General features: G+C 35.4%; 1 protein-coding gene across 2 annotated transcripts in view; it reads right to left on the bottom strand.

Moving 5' to 3' along the window:
* LOC150098343 (uncharacterized) overlaps positions 1–21,166 on the bottom strand; it is a 554,092-nt gene that overhangs the window by 318,113 nt on the left and 214,813 nt on the right. For both annotated transcript variants that reach the window (XM_090404722.1, XM_090404723.1), the window contains one exon: positions 6,756–7,006. In XM_090404722.1, the coding sequence (XP_090260848.1) occupies positions 6,756–7,006 (251 nt within the window). The remainder of the gene's footprint in view (positions 1–6,755; positions 7,007–21,166) is intronic.

The raw sequence follows: 21,166 nt of genomic DNA, 5'->3' as shown, positions 1-21,166 counted from the left end.
GATTTTTACTACAGATGGTAAATTAAATATGGAAATAGACAACAGAATCAACAAAGCTGGTATGGTAGGAAGTCAATTGAATAAATTCATATGGAATAAGAGAGAAATTAGTCGGAACACTAAATTAGCTGTATACAAGAGAGTGTTCAAACCAGTTTTAACTTATGGATTTGAGAGCTGGGTCAGAAGTAAAACACTTGACCAAAGACTAGATACTGCAGATATGAGAGTCCTGAGAAAGATTAGCGGTGTGAACAGATGGCATCAATGGCAATATCATATTAAAAATTTCCATCACTGTAGTACATAACTGATAATCTTTTAATCCCAAAATGCATAACTTGACACTTTTCCACATTGAACTGACATCCATTACCTTTTGCTTATTTTGCCAGCTTATTTAAATCATCCTGCAAACTCAACATCAGGTTGTTTAAATCATTCTGCAAACTCAACATCAGCTTGATTTTTTATTGCGCTACCTAATTTTGCATCATCAGCAAACAACTAAACATCTCCCTTTAAGCCATTTCCTATATCATTTATGTACAAATTAAACAATGGCCCAAGTACAGAGCCTTGAGGCACACCACTGGTCACCTGCCTCATCCAGGACTCTGCTCCTCCATACACCACTTTCTGGTATCTCTCCATGAGCCATTCTCCTATCCATATCACCAGTTTAGTATCCATCCCCATCTGCTCCAATCTGCGCAACAGCATTCCATAGGGTATCCTGTCAAAAGCCTTAGCAAAATCCAGAGGTACAATTCAGATTGTACTTCTTGTCCAACTCAGATGTCATTCTATTATAAAAAGTTAATAAATTGCTAAGGCAGGATCAACCTTTAACAAAACCATGTTGGCCCCTATAGAGTATCATATCCTGATCCACCCATTGTTGAATTTTGTCTTTAACCAACTATTCCAATACTTTTACCACCATTCCCAAGATGGTGATTGGCCTGTAATTAACTACCGCAGTTTTAGAGCCACCTTTATGCATAGGTGCACCACACCATACATACACCACACCAGAGTTCAAACTTAAGTTAAATAACCAAGTAAGCAGTGTTGAAAATTCCTTTGCATTCATGCAACACCCACGCTGATATTCCATCTAAACCTACAGCAGTGTTTTACAATGAAATTACAGTTAAATTTTACAAGATACTAAGTACCTCTGGTTTCTTAACTTCAATTCTCACATTAGTTTTTGATACAGGTACAGAAATATCCTCACTTGGGTGACAGACTTTTGAAAAGTGATCACTCAGTAACTACTCTATTATATCTGAATTTGTCACCTCAATACCATCAGCACCCACTAAAGTTATCCTTCTGAAGTCATTCTTCCTTTTACTTGCCACATAGCGGAAGAACTCTTTGGGATTACCCTTGATCTTCTCATAATCTGATTTAGCTTTTCTTGCTATGCTGGTAACCTTCCTAGCTTGAGCCTTGTACTGCTCATAGGTGTACTGATTGCCTTTCTTCTTGTAAATTCTCCATAACATTTTCTTTTTTTGCAGATCAAGCTTGATACTACTACTCATCCATCTAATGCGCCTACCTTGTTTGTCTTCCTGACCATGGGAATATATTCTGATATTGCCTTCCTCAGATACCTGCTGATTTTATCCCATGCACTGCTAATATCTTTCCCCTGCAATACGTTCTGCCATGGGATGGCTGTAAGCTCACTCTGAAGCTTGTTATAATTACATCATCTGTAGTTCCATATATATCCCTTCTTATGAGAGAAATCCACAAATTTTGCAACCTCCCAATCAATACCACATGATTGCTCTCACCAATTGGAGATAACGAGGACACCTTACTTATGCATATATCCTCTGAACCAATGACCAGGTCTAGCACTCTCACACCATGTGTCCCTTCAGTTATGTGCTGTTTCAAGTAATTATCTCATAGAAGATGTATGAACTCATTTTCCTTTTTTGCCACGTGATATTTCCTCCTTCCAATTGATATCACCATAATTAAAATCCCCCATAATAATCACTAACCCTGCACTCATTGTACTAATTTGCTGATGCATGAATTCAATATACCCCCCCCCATACCACCTGGCCTATAGCAGCAACCAACTGTATATTTGGTTGAGTTGTTCACTATTTCACACCAGACCACCACAAATGAACTATCATTCACATGCCTATCATTTTGATATGCTACTTTCTTTGGCTGCAACTGATCAGCTATCATCAACATTACACTCCCCCCCCCCTCTTTCTATCTTCTCTATCCTCCCTGAAAATACTGTACCCACCACATTCAATTCCAGTGATTACATTATTAAATCTTGAATGACAGAGAAATTTATTGTACTACATTTCATTCAGATTTAACAAGTATCAAAACTCTTGGAGAAATACTTGTATATTGGTAAAGGTGAAATTGATTGTAAAATAATGATAAAATCCATGATTTAAAAATTTCCTTATGTAATATAATATTAAGTGTCTTTGTGAATACAACAGAGGTTGAAAATAGGTGAAAAAAATTTAGTATGCCAAAGTTTAGATAAGTTACAGAAGAGATAAGCGGATTAAAAACATGTCCGGAGGCAGTCATGTACGCAAGGTCTAAAAGGTGCGCGGGAGTTTCCCATGGACATGCAAGGAGGAGCGACGCCATGGTGTGCAGAAGAATTAGGTGCCGGGTAAAACTAATAACATAGTAGGGAGAATATCACAGCAATGAATATACAGAGCTTGGCAACGCCAAGCTCGGGGCTTTTTCCATCTTGTTCCTATCGTTCTCGGAGAAGGAAGTTCAAGTGCAGTCGAGAAGGACGATGTCCATAGGCAGCTATGCGGTCAGACAGAGATTCAGCGCGAGCATAGGCCTCGGCACAGCGGTATAATCAGCGTAGACCGAGATGATATGCAGAATCACGTGGACCGATCCCCACAGACCAGCTTCGCCTACATCGAAGGAAGTGAATCGTGAACGTATTCGCTAGCCAGTCTTTTCTGAAAGCAGTAAGCCAGAGGAAGAAACAACGAGCCATAAGAATATAACAGATGATCGAAAGAGAAAGCCAGAGTGATCCTAATGCTCCGGTAATGTAAGAACTTTTTAAATCTTTTGTATATACAGGAATATTAGATTGTAACAAAGATAGGAACTGATAAGCTATTCGACTTTCGAAATGTAATAGGACTTTAGCATCTGATCCACATATAGAATGTTATAGCTCTGTGTATGAGGGTTTGCAAAGTGTTGTGATTGAATAAATATATAGTTTTGTTATAGTCAGAGTGTTCCTGAGACCAAGATTTTGGTAAATGATTACCTAAGAATGTTAAGTAATTAGAAGGAATTCATAATGTGTTTAGTATTAGACGCTTCATGTTGAGAAAGATTAAGAATGCCCAAGTAACACGTGCATGATTGAATTAATTTAGTTAAGTAATTATCTGTAATTGTACCGTAATTTTTTATGAATAAATTCTCTCTTGTCAACCTAATAACCTGCCTGATCTATGTTCACAATGCACCACTCATTAAGTAGAACCTGTGCAAACAAAAAATTTTGGGGATAGCCACGACTGCAGTAAAATTAAGACACATAAGTTCTTGGTGAAACTTGGAATAGTAATTGTGCGAATATTGAATATTGTGCCATTCTGAGTGTTTTCTCTCAGGCGACGAAGCTTCTCTAGTCTAATAATTTTGGATGGCGCAGCGTTAAATAAATTTTTCCAAAATTAGAAACAGGGTTAATACCAGAATTATAACAAAGGGATTGGCTCTAGCCTGAAGCAGTGTCTTTGTTAACAGTGTGGTGCAATATCATTCAATACGTTTATAGCGGCCAGCAGATAGAGAAATAATAAGATTTGTAAGAGTAAGGAATTAATGAGACTTAAGAGAGAAATAAGAGAGACAAATGAGTAAATAAGGTAGATAGGTAACGGTATATATCAACATAACGTAATTTTACAATGGCGCAGACAGTAGGATAATTGAAGATTAAATTGGAGATTTAGTAAGATCTGTTACTGATAAATAAAAATAAACAAAAATAACATAACATTATAACATCTTCTGCTGACAGCCAAGTTTCACTAATGCCTACAACTTTTGGTGAGACTGCACTGACTAATCTGAAAAATTCTTCCCTCTTATTTCGAATGCTTCTTGCATTGGTATATAAAAAAATTGCAGATTCCCTTTAGTTCTTGTACCAGCTTTAGAACTGATATACATGTCACTAATTTCAGTAGTCCCATGCCAATTTTTATCCACTCTATTCTGCAATTTATTCCGCAAATAAGGATCAACAAATATACAATCACTGCTTAAGTTTCTCCCTCTTACACTCAACCGTTTCAATTTTAGTTTCCCTGCTCAATTACTTCAACTTGTTCAGAAAACAGTAACTTCTTCAATCGCTTATGACCGTCCATGTTCAGATGCAACTCATCTCTTGCATACAGCTGTCTTTTTCTTTCAAACACACTCCAAACATCAACAAATTCCAGACCTTTTTTTTTTTGCACATTCTTGCAATCATATCATTCATTATCATCGCTCATCTACTTAACTCATAATTATCAAAACGAGGCAGCACACACACACACACACTATCCTCCCATTGACACTTTTCTTCTTCACGATATCTAACAACGTTCTTAAATCTTTTTGCTACCCAATTTATACTACCACTCAGGTCATTTGTACCCACCATAACTATCATCTTTTCTGCATCATGCCCTCTCTCTTTATTACTAAAGCACTCTCTCACTCTATTGTTCCACCAGCCAAGCACTCCTCAGGCATACCGCTCTTCATACCCTTAATCATAGAATCACCAAATATTTTATCACTCATAACTTCATTCAAGTCCAAACAAGCATCGCTCATTGCCTCATTTTCTATGCTATTCAGCATGACTCTCCCAGTTTTATTACTCAATGCTCTTTTACTTACTCCCTCACTCTCATGACATTGTTTCTTCTAGACCTCTTGTGCTTTCATTCTGTTGACTCCCAATCACTCCCATACTATTTATTACTTCATCAATCACCTAAGACTCTCCCATACTTAATCCTGTTCTAGTTACTTCAGCTAAAGTAATCTCCATAGTCCTAATTTCTCTATTCAACACATTTAACTCAGTTTTAATTTCCAGAACCTCCTTACTGAGTACTTCCAATTCCTCTTGTAGAAATTGAAGGTCACTTTTCATTTTCATGAACTCCTGCCGAAGTTCTTCCGCTATGGTCCCGACATCTGCTTCCATTCCTAATCGTTCCAGCCTATTCTGACACTTCTCACATACGTAGATGTTTTTTCCTCTCATTTAGCCAAACAGTCCACAGATCCTTCACATTCTTCAGCGCATACATGTAGCAGTTTCCGCAACACATCCGTTTCAAAAAATCCAACACAGAGCCAGACTTTCGTATAGAAGTCCTCCGAGCAGCTGGCGTATGTCTCTTGTTGGGCGCCATCTTTAGACGCTGAAGTAGTGAAACAGCAGCAAAAACACAATATATACAACAGAATTTCAAACAATAGCACCACTGAAGGACACTTGTATCTATCCAACCGAAGCACAATTGCAGCACAATTTGAGACAAAAAGCCACACTATACTTTAATTTAAAAACACATTTTCTAGCATAACTCAACACTACTGCCACGTTTACTAGTGACACCTTTTTTTTTTCTTTTCAATTTTATTGTAACAAACAAGTTTTGTTAACAAACAAACTGCTTGTTATAAAGAAACTGTTAAAAAGAAGCTGATGGTTCAGGTGGTTGCAACTTTTCAGTAATTGATTGTGGCTCTTCAAAAATTCATGAGGACAATAAAACAATTAGCACTTTTTTAAAAGACAGCTGACCTCTTTGCAAGTACAACAAAACCCTTCAGACAATTTATCTTTCATAAGATAAGGAAAATATATCACACTGCTAGATAACCATAAGAGGATTCTCACTATCATCCATCTGAAAAATAAGCTTAAATACTTAGATATAGGTGACATCAAACATAGTCTGTACCAGTGAAAAAAAATCTTGGATCAGTCTTTGTAAAAATTACAAAGAATGTTAGAAAAGAAATTCTATGAAGATCATTTTATATCTTATATAATAAAAATAAATAAAAAATAAAACTACAAGCTAAAAATTCACGCCAACATGTCAACGAAAATACTACAGAAAAACTTAAAGATGCTCAGTAAATTACAATTTAAAAACTACCTTCAAATTTTCTATGCTCTCTACTCACTTATGTCCAATAACAAACAGTCACTATCCTCTTTCATGTAGAGAAGGTATCAATATACAGATGAAATGCAACATTCCATAGCTAAACAAATAGGATTTAAAATATAACACTGATTGAAAATAAATTTGATTTTTACAACAAAGAGGCTTGTTTTATGACCAGTTTGATGATATTTGATCACAAGGCAAAAAATCCATGCAGGCTACAGTGTAAAATAGAGATTTAAGGAAATATCTAAGACTATTATGAAATTTTCTAATTTTAAATACTGATTCTGTTCAAATTCCAAGAATCTGGTTCTGCACTCCTTACACTAACAGGATTTAGTTTGTAGCAATGATCTAACATAAATTTACATTTGAAGTATTGGTTTTAAATTATTAACTAAGTAATGTTTGCATAATGATGTTAACTATTCATTTTATCAATGAATCATTGATAAAATAGTAAAAAGATAAAATAAATGCAAAATAAAAAATACTAACACTTTCTGTGAAGTGGAATTTACTACCTCTGCAGTGAGGCATTTCTCATGACTAGTAATCTTTGAGAAAAGTGACACAGCAGCATCAGATAGCTCTGTTTTAGGTTCAATATATTCAAGACAGCAGCAGATTGCAAATGCTGGTAATTGTCCAAATTCAGAAACCAGGGGATATAACATTTCTGGGGTAATGATCTCTTGATTTCCATAGTCAATATAGTGTACCTTCACATTTTGAAGCTTTTCTCCTGCCTGGGAAAAAGATATTGATACATTATGATATCAAATTATGGAAGAAATTTGTTTTTACAATGAAATAATTCAAATGGCACAAAGATAGTAAAATATACATCAAATAATAATTGACATCTACGTATTCTTTAAAGTTGCATGTTCAGGTAAAGCAAAATAATGACAATATATTAAAATTTTGTCTTTAAAGAGAAGTCAAAACCAAAACTAAATGACGTTAAATTTCCTCCCATTAGCATGTATAATAATGTATATTTGGACTTTGCTAAGAAAACTGTTTAAAACAATTTAGTGTGACTCCCCCCCCCCTTACAATTGTGCTTTTTTTTTTCATACTGGATACAAGTATACTTCAGCAGTATTTGTTATTTTTTACTTTACAGAAAGTATTTACTTTCTGAAAATGGTATCCATAAGGAAGTACATGTCTGTGGCATGGAATGTTTTGACATGAAGATTGAGTTTTGCCTTGGATTTTTCTCAGTGGATGCACTGTAAGAATTATTTATGTATGCATCAAAAAATGTAAAACATTTGTGTATACTGTTAGGGTGAACAAAAAATAAAGTATTAATGTATGTCATACAAGCAGTGATAGGTTAGAGCATTTTGAAATGGGAGTTAGCATCACTGGTAGTAAACAGAAAGTGAATGGAAGTGTTAGTAATGATAAGAAAGGAAATGGGGTGGGGAAGAGCTTAGCAAGAGTTGATAAAAATAAAGAGTGAAATGAAACATCTGTAAGATGACATTGAAGATATAAAGAAGAGGCTGGTTGATGAGTATGAGAAGAAGAAAGTTAGTATTATGAATAAAAAGTAAAAGGATAATCATATAATGTTATATTAGGATTCAATCATAAGAAGTATGGTGAATAACTAAGTATACAAAACATCTTATCTTTTCGAGGTGGAAGACTGAGACAAATAACTGATGCTTTGCATAGAAGAAAACAACAGACATCAAAATCAGTGGTGACTGAGGTGGTAAAAAAGGAAAAGAAAGGGTATTCAAAATAAGGCAGCTGAGTTTGTTGCACTGACTGAGTCAGTATGCCCAAAGATAATTAGTGTAAGTGAAATTTAGTTGTCTGAGGAAAATATACTGTCAGAAATAGGAATGAAGGGATATAAATATTGTGAAATAGGCTTGTATGGAGAGAGGACATGCTAAGAATGTTTTTGCCAGAATTATTCCACAATTAAAGAACCAGATAGAATAATATATATATATATATATATATGTAGAAAGTATTTTACCTTGGATATAATAAATGTTAAAAATACCAAGCTATTTTAAACCTGGTTTTACTCCATTTCCCAAGTAAGGAAACAGACACACGGCAAGTTTGAACCTGCAAGTGTTGCAAGTCTAGCTGATCCTGCATGTAGTGCAAGACGTGGGAAATGGAGTAAAACCAGGTTTAAAATAGCTTGGTATTTTTAACATTTATTATACCCAAGGTAAAATACTTTCTACATTTATATCTCCTCATGAGATTTTTATTTAATAAGGTTAAAACACCTTATGGTAACTTGCTCTGGTAAAATACTTATAAGCTCTGTATTACTAAAATCTTGGTATTTCTAGCCTGGCTCCCACTGATGAGATCTCAATAAAGGGCGAAACCGGTCTGGGTAGTGGCCCCTTGCCTTTAATATAAAGCATCATACATCTCCTCCAGGAGATGTGCTTTGCATTAAGGGTAAATATTAAGATTAGTGATCAGAGCTTATTCTACTTTTACCATGAGTTGCCTTGGTCTTGCAATACGTGCAGGATCAGCTAGACTTGCAACACTTGCAGGTTCAAACTTGACTTGTGTGTCTGTTTGCTTACTTGGGAAATAGAGTAAAACCAGGTTTAAAATAGCTTGGTATTTTTAACATATATATATATATATATATATATATATATATATATATATATATATATATATATATATATTCAAAGATGTTAAACTTAAAAAAACAGATATAATGGCCAGTTTCGATATTGTTTCTCTCTTTACAAATGTACCTGCTCAAGAAGTCCTCGATCTTCTCAAGAACAAATTATCAAAAAAAAAACTTTTTTGCTCTTCTCTCCCATTGAATAAAGTCAGGATACTTCAAATATGACAATAAAATCTACTTACAAAACTCAGGTCTGGCCATGGGCAGCCCGCTCTCTCTCCGATTCTCGCGGATATATTTCTCAACGATTTTGAAGAAAAAACTATTAACTCCTTCCACCTTAAACCCAAAATTCTGGTATCGCTATATCAATGATATTTTTCTCATCTGGGAAGATGGTGTCAACAACCTCAATTTATTTTCAGACCACCTAAACAAGTGTCATGAAAAAATCTCTTTTGCCTTCGAACTAGAATCAAATTACTGCCTCCCCTTCTTAGACCTGAAACTTACCAGATGTGCTGAGAGTATCAAAATCTCAATTTTTAGAAAGCCTACTCATACTGATAGATACCTTCATGCTTCCTCCCATCACTATCCCCCACAAAAATTTGGTATTTCCACCTTAGCTCACTGAGCCAAATCATTATTTACAGAAGAAACAAAAATTGAAAATGAACTCCTTTTTCTTAAAAAAAAATTTTATTAATAATGGTTTCTCTCCTAAGAAAATAGATAAATTTCTTTCCTCCAGTCACTCAACTACTTCTGAAGATTCCTCTCCCCCCAGAGCCTTCATTTCTTTGCCTTACATTCTCTTTCACCAAAACTGGCAAAAATTCTCAAGAAGTTTTAACTTCAAAACTTGTTTTACTACGCTTCCAAAACTTCGTTCAATACTTAGCAAACCTAAAGAGAGACATCGTCCTACTCAGTTTCCAGGAGTGTACAAGATTTTATGTGATTGTGGAAAGCCATACTATGGCCAGACTGCTAAATCCATCCTTCTACGTTTGGAAGAACACCGTAGAGATATCTCCTATAACAGGACTAGAGCCAGCGCTCTCTCTAGCCACGTTCTCTTTTCAGTTAACTCAGACGAAGGCCGCCAACACATTGTGAACTGGATTCAAACTTCTAACATCCATGTGTGCTATGATGAACTCGAGAGAAAGATTGTTGAATCTAGAGAAATTTCTCTAGATGCCTCTCATATTAACAACAGGCTTAAGTTTTAATCTCTCTGACGCATGTTTCCTCTGTTCAATATTGGCGCACTCGCGACAGCGCGTAGTATACGTTTGTTTGGAACTCAAGCTCGCATTTTGTTTTCAAACACGCTACTGTCTTTTTATACTTGTTCTGTTATTACAATTTTAAGTCTCTGTAATTCTTTATATATTTCTTGATTGTGATACCTGAAGATGTTGATTAATTCAACGAAACTAGTGTACTAGTAGTATCGTTTTAAATATATTATGTCATCTTTTATCTCTCGGTATCAGTCATTAAAGCTTTCTTCATAATATTCCTACCGAGTAAAATGAATTCAGAATATATATATATATATATATATATTCTGAATTCTAGAAGAACATCAGAGAGACATTGCCTACAAAAGAACTAGAGAAAGTGCCCTGTCAAGCCATGTATGTACTGTTTTCAGTAAACACAAATGATGAAGGCCGTCAACATGAGATAAACTGGACAACAACCTCAAACCTTCATATATGCCGTGACGAGGTGGAGCGACGCATAGCCGAGTCTAAGGAAATTGTTATGGACCCTCATCACATAAATAATAACCTCAGCTATAATCTACCGGACTCCTTCAGCTATGCTATCCGATATTGGCACACGCGAAATCAGACGCACGCAGTTACTTAACAATAGAACTTCAACACGGAATGTAGCTACACTTCAAAGCTAACTGATTTTGTAATAGTCGTTTTATAGTGATACGATGTTTCTTATAGTGTTTACTTGCTTTCTATGTTCCCATGCCTCAAGAAGTCGGACAATCCGATGAAACATGTTGCGTTTTGAATAAATTTAATTGTTAGTCTAGTCTCAGTTATAGTCAGTACATATATATACACACACATACATACAGGTATCCCTTGATTAACATGATTAATTAATTCCTCGATGTTACCGCGTATATCAAAATTGTGTCAATCAAATATAATAATCAAGTAAAAATTACAATTCGTCCATGATTGAATACTGTATTCATAATTCATTTTATATGGTACACTTTTAGGAAAGATGAAAAATGAATGCAAAGTAAATGTTTAATAAATGCTCGTACCTACATTAGTAACTACAATTTTTTTTTTTTTTTTTTTTTTTTATCAAAAAAGTTATCAATAGCTGTTGAACAGTTTGTTTTTTTCTTATCAGCATAAATTCTATGATAACAAGCAAAATGACTCTCTAGACATCGGCAAACAAGCACTCTTCGATTAACATCTGTATCCATATCCATTACTTGCTGCCTAAGCGATTCTAAACTGCGAAATGTTCCATTCAGTTCTCTGGTTATCTCCTTTGGAACCTCATCTTCATATGCCTACAGGAAGAATAGCCCAAAATTGCCATTGATTACTATTGTATGCTTGTTGTAAGTGTGTCCCATAGGATTGCTGCAGTCATTGCAGCAAAAGGAGAACCTGCATGTTATTAAATTGGGTGCCATATCTGTTTGTTCCTCACATTATGGTGTCCATTTATTTCTTTTCAAGCAGTGCATATCTTATTCTTCCAACATCTTTACATCTTAATTGGGTGTATATTTGTAATATTATTCTAACCTATTTTCACAGCTCACAATATGAATTAACTTAGGTTTAATTCATGGTGTCAAATTATATGCTTGAGAATTTTACATATGGAAAATGCTTTTTAATACTATTATTTAAAAATATTATCAGCAAAGACAAGTCAAAGATTGGATCACGTAACTGAGTGCATTGTGAAAAGTCAGTTTGGCTCCACAGCTCTACTACTTCCTTGTTTCTGTGAATTTTATTATTTGTCTTTCCTGTTAAATTGTGTATGGATAATTTTATAAATTCACCCTTCATATTGGGAACAACAGAAAAGAATACACAAACGAAGTTGCAATGAACTGTGTTATGGGATACATTTTAAGCCAACATTAAAGGAGAGCATATTGTTGTATAATCGGATGAGTAAAATTTTTATGTGGGTAATAGATTTAAGTTGTATTTCTGGAGACTTGCTTATGAGGATATAAGCTGAAACCAAAAGTTAAGAAGCTCTCTGGTAAAATTGGTTCTCATTAGAGACCTGGAAGAACCAAAAGTTCAGATGAACAGTTTCTAGACACTTGCGAGTGACCTAAAAAAAAGTATGAAGACAGCACTCACAGATGGTGTGTGTGTGTGTGCACTAATTTCTCGTAGTGTACAGGATATTGATGTTGACATTGGACCCTGAAGTGAGGTATTGATAATAAATGGCTACTTTCTAGTCAAGGGCCATTGCATGCTACCATAATTACTCAAAGTTGGCCATTCCTAATGTGAAACATCACTTCTGTAGCTGTACTTTACCTGGTAGAAAGTTGCTGCAGTTGATCTTTGGGCACACCTTCTTAGGAGCATGCTTATATATAATGCTAGCATGAGCCACCATATCACATTATCTTAGTGTTTTTGGACATTTTGGTATGAGAGGCCCTTTGCCAAGGACTGCACCACCCCCACCACTACTGATTGCAGAGTTCTACTGTTGGTGTGGCACTGCCATCAGAAGTGGTGTCAGTGTTATTGATCATTTGTTGTCAGGTTACTCAGCTTATCTTGCAGTTGTCCATCATGAAATAACACAAAGAGATAATAGATTTGATAGAGTAATAAGGATGCATCATATTACTATATTACTACCATATTATTATTATTATTATTAGAGATCTCCAGGGAGTCAGGAACTCATTGAGGGAGGCCATACTATTCACACCAGCTGGCATACCTGTTCTTGAATTCATTCACACTACTTGCACACATAACATCCAAAGGCAGTCTGTTCCAATCATGCACTATTCTATGAGAGAAAAAAAGTGTAGTCCTAACCCCTTTCTTTACAGTGTTGGATTCTGATTATATAGAGATTGGAGTAATTATTTGCTTCAGAATCCAACATGATCTCCCATCACATAGGCTAGACTTGTAAATATTATTTAATGTAAACAACTTATTTTAAAATTTAATATTCATATAACTACCTTAATTTTGTCTAATATTTAATTATTTAATCAAAGATATGTATGAATAATGAAAAGACTGTATTAAATATTAATAAGTTATTTTATTTATTGTTATGTTAATATTATAAGAACTTGTATTTGATAATTTAACTGCGCATTATTTGAAATGTAAATATTCTCTATTTATTCCTGTTTGTAAAGTTTAACGTTATGTAATAGCTCAATTTTATTATATTTTGTTTTGTTGTCATGGAAACGTATGTAAGTGAGCAAGCACGTTTTGGAACACCACGTGAGGTTTATTGAAAAGAGTTTTAGAAAGAAATGACGTGAGCAATTGAGGGGGAAAAACAGATATATAAGCGACGAACGCAGGATTGATTAATTAAGAATTAGGAGATTAGAGCATTAGAGATTTATTAGAGAGAGAAGGATTGGCATTAGGTTGGAATTGGGCATTCGGCAATCACAGTGCGATAATAGAGAGTCGGCAAGTCACTCGAGCAACTAAATAAAGTCTACAAGTTGAGAAGCAGTTAGCTAATAAGTTTCTGAATAACAAATAAAGCAACGGAAGATAGCTGAGTGACTACTGAATGACTAGCGATACTGTAGTTGAGATTTATTTTCAGGGCCAACCTTTCAAGGACACACTGAAACGTGAAGCATAGTAAGAACTAGAGAATAAATAGAGGCAACAGGGTTGTGTTTAATGATAGCGGTGTTTAGAATTATAGTGCCTAAAGAATTATTTGAATGCCGGAGGAATGAACATCTGTACATATAAAATCCCAAGTTAAAGAATTATTGTGTATTGCCCTAATTCAAGAGTAATCAGTAGTGCTTCATACAAGAACATCTGATTATATGTATTGTGCCCATAAATTAATTCAGTTAATGCTAGAAGATTTATTTTAATGAGTGCTGTTTATTGTTAAAAGTGTTTACAGTTATAAAAAGTGTTTGTGTGTATGTTGATGAAGGAAGAAGATTAACGGTAAGATTATTCCAACCTTAATATTACAGTACAGAGAAGTGTGTGAGTTTCATCTTAGAATTCCCTGATACTAACACACTAACTATTGTGGAGAATTAGCAAAAGTATCAAATTAAAAGTGTTTGTTTGTGAAGAGATGTTACTGCAAATTTTATTGTATTTTGGAACTTATGGAACTGTGAGAAGACTGTATTAGAGATAACAAATTTACCATTGTCTGAGTTTGCATGACTGTATTGCCAGAAAGGCTGAAGTGTTTATAATAACTTAATCAGTGATTTGAAGTTAAGTGTAAAATTTGTGATTTTAAAATTAAATGTTTGTTTTTGTTTGTCTAAGGTTGTATTTTGCCTGAATCTCTTTCACTGCACCATTCATAAAATATTTGATCCAAAGCGGGTAAATTAAGTAAGTCAAATATACTCGGCCAGTATATATTTTAAGGAGAAATAGTTGAAGGTTGATTTTTCTTCAATTCTTGAACTAATTCAGATATAGAGTGGCGCAGTTTTTAAATATAAATTTTCTCTATATTTGAATTAGAAATCAACTCACAACTTATCGATTAGTTAAGAACATCGTAATAGTAATTATGTCGGATCCAAAGTACAGATTAAGAAGAAGTAGGATCCAACAACAGCATTCATTCTCAACTTCTATGGATGCCCTCTCGTCCTTTCCCCACCTTCCATCAAATGAAAAATTTTATCTACTGAAATTGTGTATAACCCTTTCAGAAGTTGTAAGTCTCAATCATATCACCTCTCTTTCTCCTGTTTGCTAGTGTCTGCAGCCAACAAATTCTCGATCTATCTTCATAATCTACATTCCACAATCCTGATATTATTTTCGATATTCTCCTTTGCACTCTCTCCACGGTATCAGAATCATGATGGAGACTAGACCTATGTGCAGTAGTCCAAGTGAGGTCTTATCAAGGCCTTGTAAAGAGGCAACATGATTTTCTTACAAGGTTTGTTTTAGCATTGGCATTATTCTCTGAGTTGTATTTACATTTTTTGCCGGATGACTCTTGAACTTCAACTTACTGTCTCCTAGAACTCCAAGATTATCCTTAGCCACATCAGTTTTTTTCAAGCATAATCCCACCAATATAATATGACATTGGATATCTAATCACACCATAGTGCATGACTTTAGATTTATTAACATTGAAATGACAGCCATTTTCACATGCCCAAATTCCAGCCTATTCAAATCATTCTGCAAGTACTGCATATCAGGAATTGTGGGCATGTGAAAATGGCTGTCATTTCAATGTTACTAAATCTAAAGTCATGCACTTTGGTGTGATTAGATATGCAATGTCATATTATATTGGTGGGATTATGCTTGAAAAAAACTGATGCGGCTAAGGATCTTGAAGTTCTAGTAGACAGAAAGTTGAAGTTCAAGAGTCATCCGGCAAAAAATTTAAATACAACTCAGAGAATAATGCCAATGCTGAAACAAACCTTGTAAGGAAATCATTTTGCCTCTTTACAAGGCCTTGATAAGACATCACTTCGACTACTGTACACAGGTCTAGTCTCCATCATGATTCTGATACGGTGGAGAGAGTGCAAAGGAGTGTGTCAAAAATAATATCAGGATTGTGGAATATAGATTATGAAGATAGATCGAGAATTTGTAGGCTGCAGACACTAGCAAACAGGAGAAGGAGAGGTGACATGATTGAGACTTACAACTTCTGAAAGGGTTATACAGAATTTCAGTATATAAAATTTTTCACTTGATGGAAGGTAGGGAAAAGGACGGGAGGGCATCCATGGAAGTTGAGAATGAATGCTGTAAAGAAAGGGGTTAGGACTACACTTTTTTTTCTTTCATAGAATAGTGCATGATTGGAACAGACTGCCTTTGGATGTTATGTGTGCAAGTAGTGTGAATGAATTCAAGAACAGGTATGCCAGCTGGTATGAATAGTATGGCCTCCCTCGATGAGTTCCTGACTCCCTGGAGATCTCTAATAATAATAATAATATGGTAGTAATATAGTAATATGATGCATCCTTATTACTCTATCAAATCTATTATCTCTTTGTGTTATTTCATGATGGACAACTGCAAGATAAGCTGAGTAACCTGACAACAAATGATCAATAACACTGACACCACTTCTGATGGCAGTGCCACACCAACAGTAGAACTCTGCAATCAGTAGTGGTGGGGGTGGTGCAGTCCTTGGCAAAGGGCCTCTCATACCAAAATGTCCAAAAACACTAAGATAATGTGATATGGTGGCTCATGCTAGCATTATATAAGCATGCTCCTGAGAAGGTGTGCCCAAAGATCAACTGCAGCAACTTTCTACCAGGTAAAGTACAGCTACAGAAGTGTGATGTTTCACATCAGGAATGGCCAACTTTGAGTAATTATGGTAGCATGCAATGACCTTTGACTAGAAAGTAGCCATTTCTTATCAATACCTCACTTCAGGGTCCAATGTCAACAACAATATCCTGGACACAACGAGAAATTAGAGCATGCATGCACGCACGCGCGCACGCACACACACACACACACACCATCTGGGAGTGCTGTCTTCTTACCTTTTTAGGGCACTCACAAGTGTCTAGAAACTGTGCATCTTGAACTTTTGGTTCTTCCAGGTCTCTGATGAGAACCAATTTTACCAGAGAGCTTCTGAGGATATAACTTTTGGTTTCAGCTTATATCCTCATAAGCAAGTCTCCAGAAATACAACTTAAATCTATTAGCCACATGAAAATTTTACTCATCCTATTATACAAAAATATGCTCTCCTTTAATGTTGGCTTAAAATGTATCCCATAACACAGTTTATCACAACTTCATTTGTGTATTCTTTTGTCTGTTGTTCCCAATATGAAGGGTGAATTTATAAAATTATCCACACACAATTTAACAGGAAAGACAAATAATAAAATTCACAAAAACAAGGAAGTAGTAGAGCTGTGGAGCCAAACTGACTTTTCACAATGCACTCAGTTACGTGATCCAATCTTTGACTTGTCTTTGCTGATAATATTTTTAAATAATAGTATTAAAAAGCATTTTCCATATGTAAAATTCTCAAGCATATAATTTGACAACATGAATTAACCCTAAGTTAATTCATGAGCTGTGAAAATAGGCTTAGAATAATATTACAAATATACACCCAATTAAGATGTAAAGATGTTGGAAGAATAAGATATGCACTGCTTGAAAAGAAATAAATGGACACCATAATGTGAGGAACAAACAGATATGGCACCCAATTTAATAACATGCAGGTTCTCCTTTCGCTGCAACGACTGCAGCAATCCTATGGGACACATTTACAACAAGCGTACAATAGTGATCAATGGCAATTTTGGGCTATTCTTCCTGTAGGCATGTAATGAGATCCTAGCCTGTTGTGCGTCAGACGGCCTGTGACCTCACCAGTCAAGTGTAGTGATGTTCACATTCACAAATCGCATAGTTACAGCATTATCCTAATGACACTAATAAGCCGCTTTCAAATTCTGTCAGTTCCCTTCTCATAGCCATTTCACCCGTACACCGACTTGGGACCATCATATTCCTCAAATTTATACTGGCTACAAACATGTGGCTCGTTACATAGCATGATGCACCTTGCCCACAGGGGTGTCCATTGACTTCTTTCCAAGCAGTGTATAAATATAAATAGATACTATTTAAATTAAGGGGATATTTAATCTCACATTATTTCAAAGTCGAATAAGAAACTCTAAGATAGAAATCAAAGAGTTTCATACCAAATATAGCAAGCTATAAAAGTTCGGCGAGTCCAAGCATAAGCAAATACCTGGGTTAGTACAATACCGGGCAACTCGTAGTAAAGGTGGATAAAGCTAGGATCACTATTCTTAGTATCAACCCTAATGTAAAACTCATCCCCTAGGAGATGTTTGTGCACCTCTTTAACAACTCGTACTGTAAAGTATTAAAGCTATTATCACTACAATCTTGGTATTTATTGGTCTACCTACTCACTGATGAGACCTCAATAAAGGTTGAAACCGGTCTGGATAGTGACTTATCTTCCTTAATGTAAAACAACATACATCCCCGGTTGTACTACCAAGTTGCCCGGTATTGTACTACCCCAGATGTTTGCTTACACTTGGACTCGCTGAACTTTTATAGCTTGCCATGTTCGGCATGTAACTCTGATTTTTATCTTAGTTTCTTATTCGGCTTTGAAATAATGTGGGATTAAATATCCCCTTAATTTAAATAATTTTTACATCGCTGAAGTGAAGCCTTTTGGCTCATTATTTCATTAATTAGAAATAGATGTAATCATCATCATCATCATGCTTGTCAACGATTTAGGCCTAGAGTGGCCTGTTGCAGCCTTAGAAGTCATCATTGAATCTCTTAAGAGGATGTCCTGGTTTTCTTTTTCCTAATGGTTTAATTTAAAGCTTGTTTTGGTAATCTTTCTGTTTTCATTCTTTCCATGTGTTCCATCTATTTATGTTTATATTTTTTAATTTTTTCTATTATTGATTCCTGGTTTAATTCTTTCATAATTTCTTCATTTCTTTTGTAATCAAATAGAGTATACTTTGCAGTTTTTCTCGGAAACTTCATTTCAGCTGTTATTAATCTTTGTCTTTTTGTTTTATTGTATAGATTTCACTTCCATACAATAGGACTGGTAGGGCTAATGTATTGTATACTTTTAGTCTGGTTTGTTTTTGTACTAGATTTTGTTTAAATATAGAGTTAATTACACCAGTTATTTTTAAATATTTTGCAATTTTTAGGTTTATATCTTTTTCATTTTCATATGTGATCATACATCCTAGGTAGTTAAATGAATTCACCTGTTCTAAAATCTTGTTATCTATTACTATTCTAGTTCTTAATGGATCTCGTCCTTCAAAGGCCATCGTTTTTGATTTTTCTGTTGATGTTATTCCATAATCTTTGGCTATTCCATTTAAATTTAAAATATCTTTCTGTAAGTTACCTTCAGAATTTGTAATTATTATTTGGTCATCAGTGTTTAAGTTCATCAGAGTAGGAGAAAGTTTAATACCTTGATGGAAATTTTTATTCCATTTTATTATTATTTCATTTAGATAAATATTAAGAGTTGCTGAAAGGAGACATCCCTGTCAGACTCCTTGGTTTATCTCTCTCGTACATGATAGTTCATAATTTAATCTTATTATTTCATTATTTTCAAATACAAATTTGAAAGAATATTATTTGGTATTTGTCTTTCTTTTAATATGTTAAATAAAATGCTTCTTTTAACTTTGTCGAATGCTTTCTCAAAGTTAATAAATGTAATATGTGTTTCTAAATTGTATTCTCTTCTTTTCTCTATTATCAATTTTAGGCAAAAGGCCAGATCTATACAGGATAGTCCTTTCTAAATCCATTCTGTACTTATTATTAGTATTATTATTATTTAGGCCTCCAAAGAGTCAAAAGACTCATCGCAGGAGGTCCTTCCCAGAAAACACAAAGTCTATGATACCACTCCTTAAACTCATTGACCATTCTCGCTCTCACCACTCTATCAGGCAATGCATTCCACAGTTCAACCACCCTCCATGCAAAGAAAGCACTCCTCACCCTCTTGCTCACAGTTTTCTTTCGTAACTTCAGTGTCAACACTGTAACCACCTCTCAACAGTTTAAAAGTCTCAATCATATCACCTCTCCTTCTATCCGCCGATCCTCATAACTAACATTGTACAGTCCTGAAACCATCTTTGTTATCCGCCTTTGTACCCTTTCCACAGTTAATTTATCCCCTTCAAATCCTGGGGACCAAATCTAAGAAAAATAGTCAGTGTGATCTGATCAGGGTCTTATACAACAGAATGATAACTCTTTTATCTCTACAAGTCAGCGTCCTTCTCATTACTGCAGCAATCCTCTGTGTCACCTTCACCACCTTTGCAATATGTTCCCTGAATTTCAGGTTTCTGTCAATCATCAACCCCAGATCTCATCTCCCCTACTTCCACCAGTATAGCTCCTCCAATCGAGTATGCATCCTCCCATCGATGTGTCCCTAACCTCAAGACCTTACATTTTGCTGCATTAAACAGACACCCCATGCATTTGCCCATCTGTCTAGCTTACTGAAATCCTCTTGCAGGGCTACCACATCTGCACTATTACTAATAACCCTTCCCAGTTTCACATCATCCGCAAACAACTGAATATCTCCGTGCAATCCACTAACAATGTCATCAATATAAAGGTTAAACAACATAGGTCCCAGTACCGAGCCCTGTAGGAACCCACTTGTAACCCTCTGCCCCCTTGAAACTGCCCCACCATACACAACTCTCTGATACCTATTGGACAGCCAATCCTGAATCCAGTTGACCAACCCAATATCCAAACCCATGTGCTGCAACTTAAATATCAGCTTATCATGTGGCACCCTGTCAAATGCCTTCGCTAAATCCAAGAAAATGGCAATATATGCCTTTCCCTGATCTACTGCTCTTGTAACTTTATTATAAAAGGCTGCCATATTACTAAAACAAGTGCATCCCTTCACAAATCCATGTTAACTCTCACAGATAACATTATCCTCATCTGCCCAATGCTGTATACTGTCTCTAACCAATTTCTCCAAAATCTTAACTACTGATGATACACAAACTGGCCTATAATTAGACACTTCCAGTCTACTACCGCCCTTATGCAATGGCACTATCTTACTTAATGGCACTATCTTATTAAATTTAGTTTAATCCTTTATCCAAGTGTAAGCAAACAAAGTTTGTGCCTGAAAATATCTTCAGGACTGAGGTAAGGTGGTACGTCCCTTGGCAATGCTTGGGTCTGACGACACCTCAATAAAGGTCGAAATTGGTCTGGGTAGTGGCCCTTCCCTTAATGCATAGCAGTATACATGATACATGTCCGCAAGGAGATGTGCTTTGCATTATGGGAGATACTGAGACAAGGAGTGATGAGAGCTTGGTCCACATTTGCTATGAGATGCCAAGGGATGTACCACCTTACCTCAGTCCTGAAGATATTTT

This window comes from Typopeltis vanoorti, chromosome 15, assembly GCF_054136105.1.
Source record: "Typopeltis vanoorti isolate ZY-2024b chromosome 15, IOZ_Tvanoo_1.0, whole genome shotgun sequence".
In the NCBI taxonomy this organism is placed as follows: domain Eukaryota; kingdom Metazoa; phylum Arthropoda; class Arachnida; order Uropygi; family Thelyphonidae; genus Typopeltis; species Typopeltis vanoorti.
This window is presented reverse-complemented; position numbering and strand designations above follow the sequence as displayed.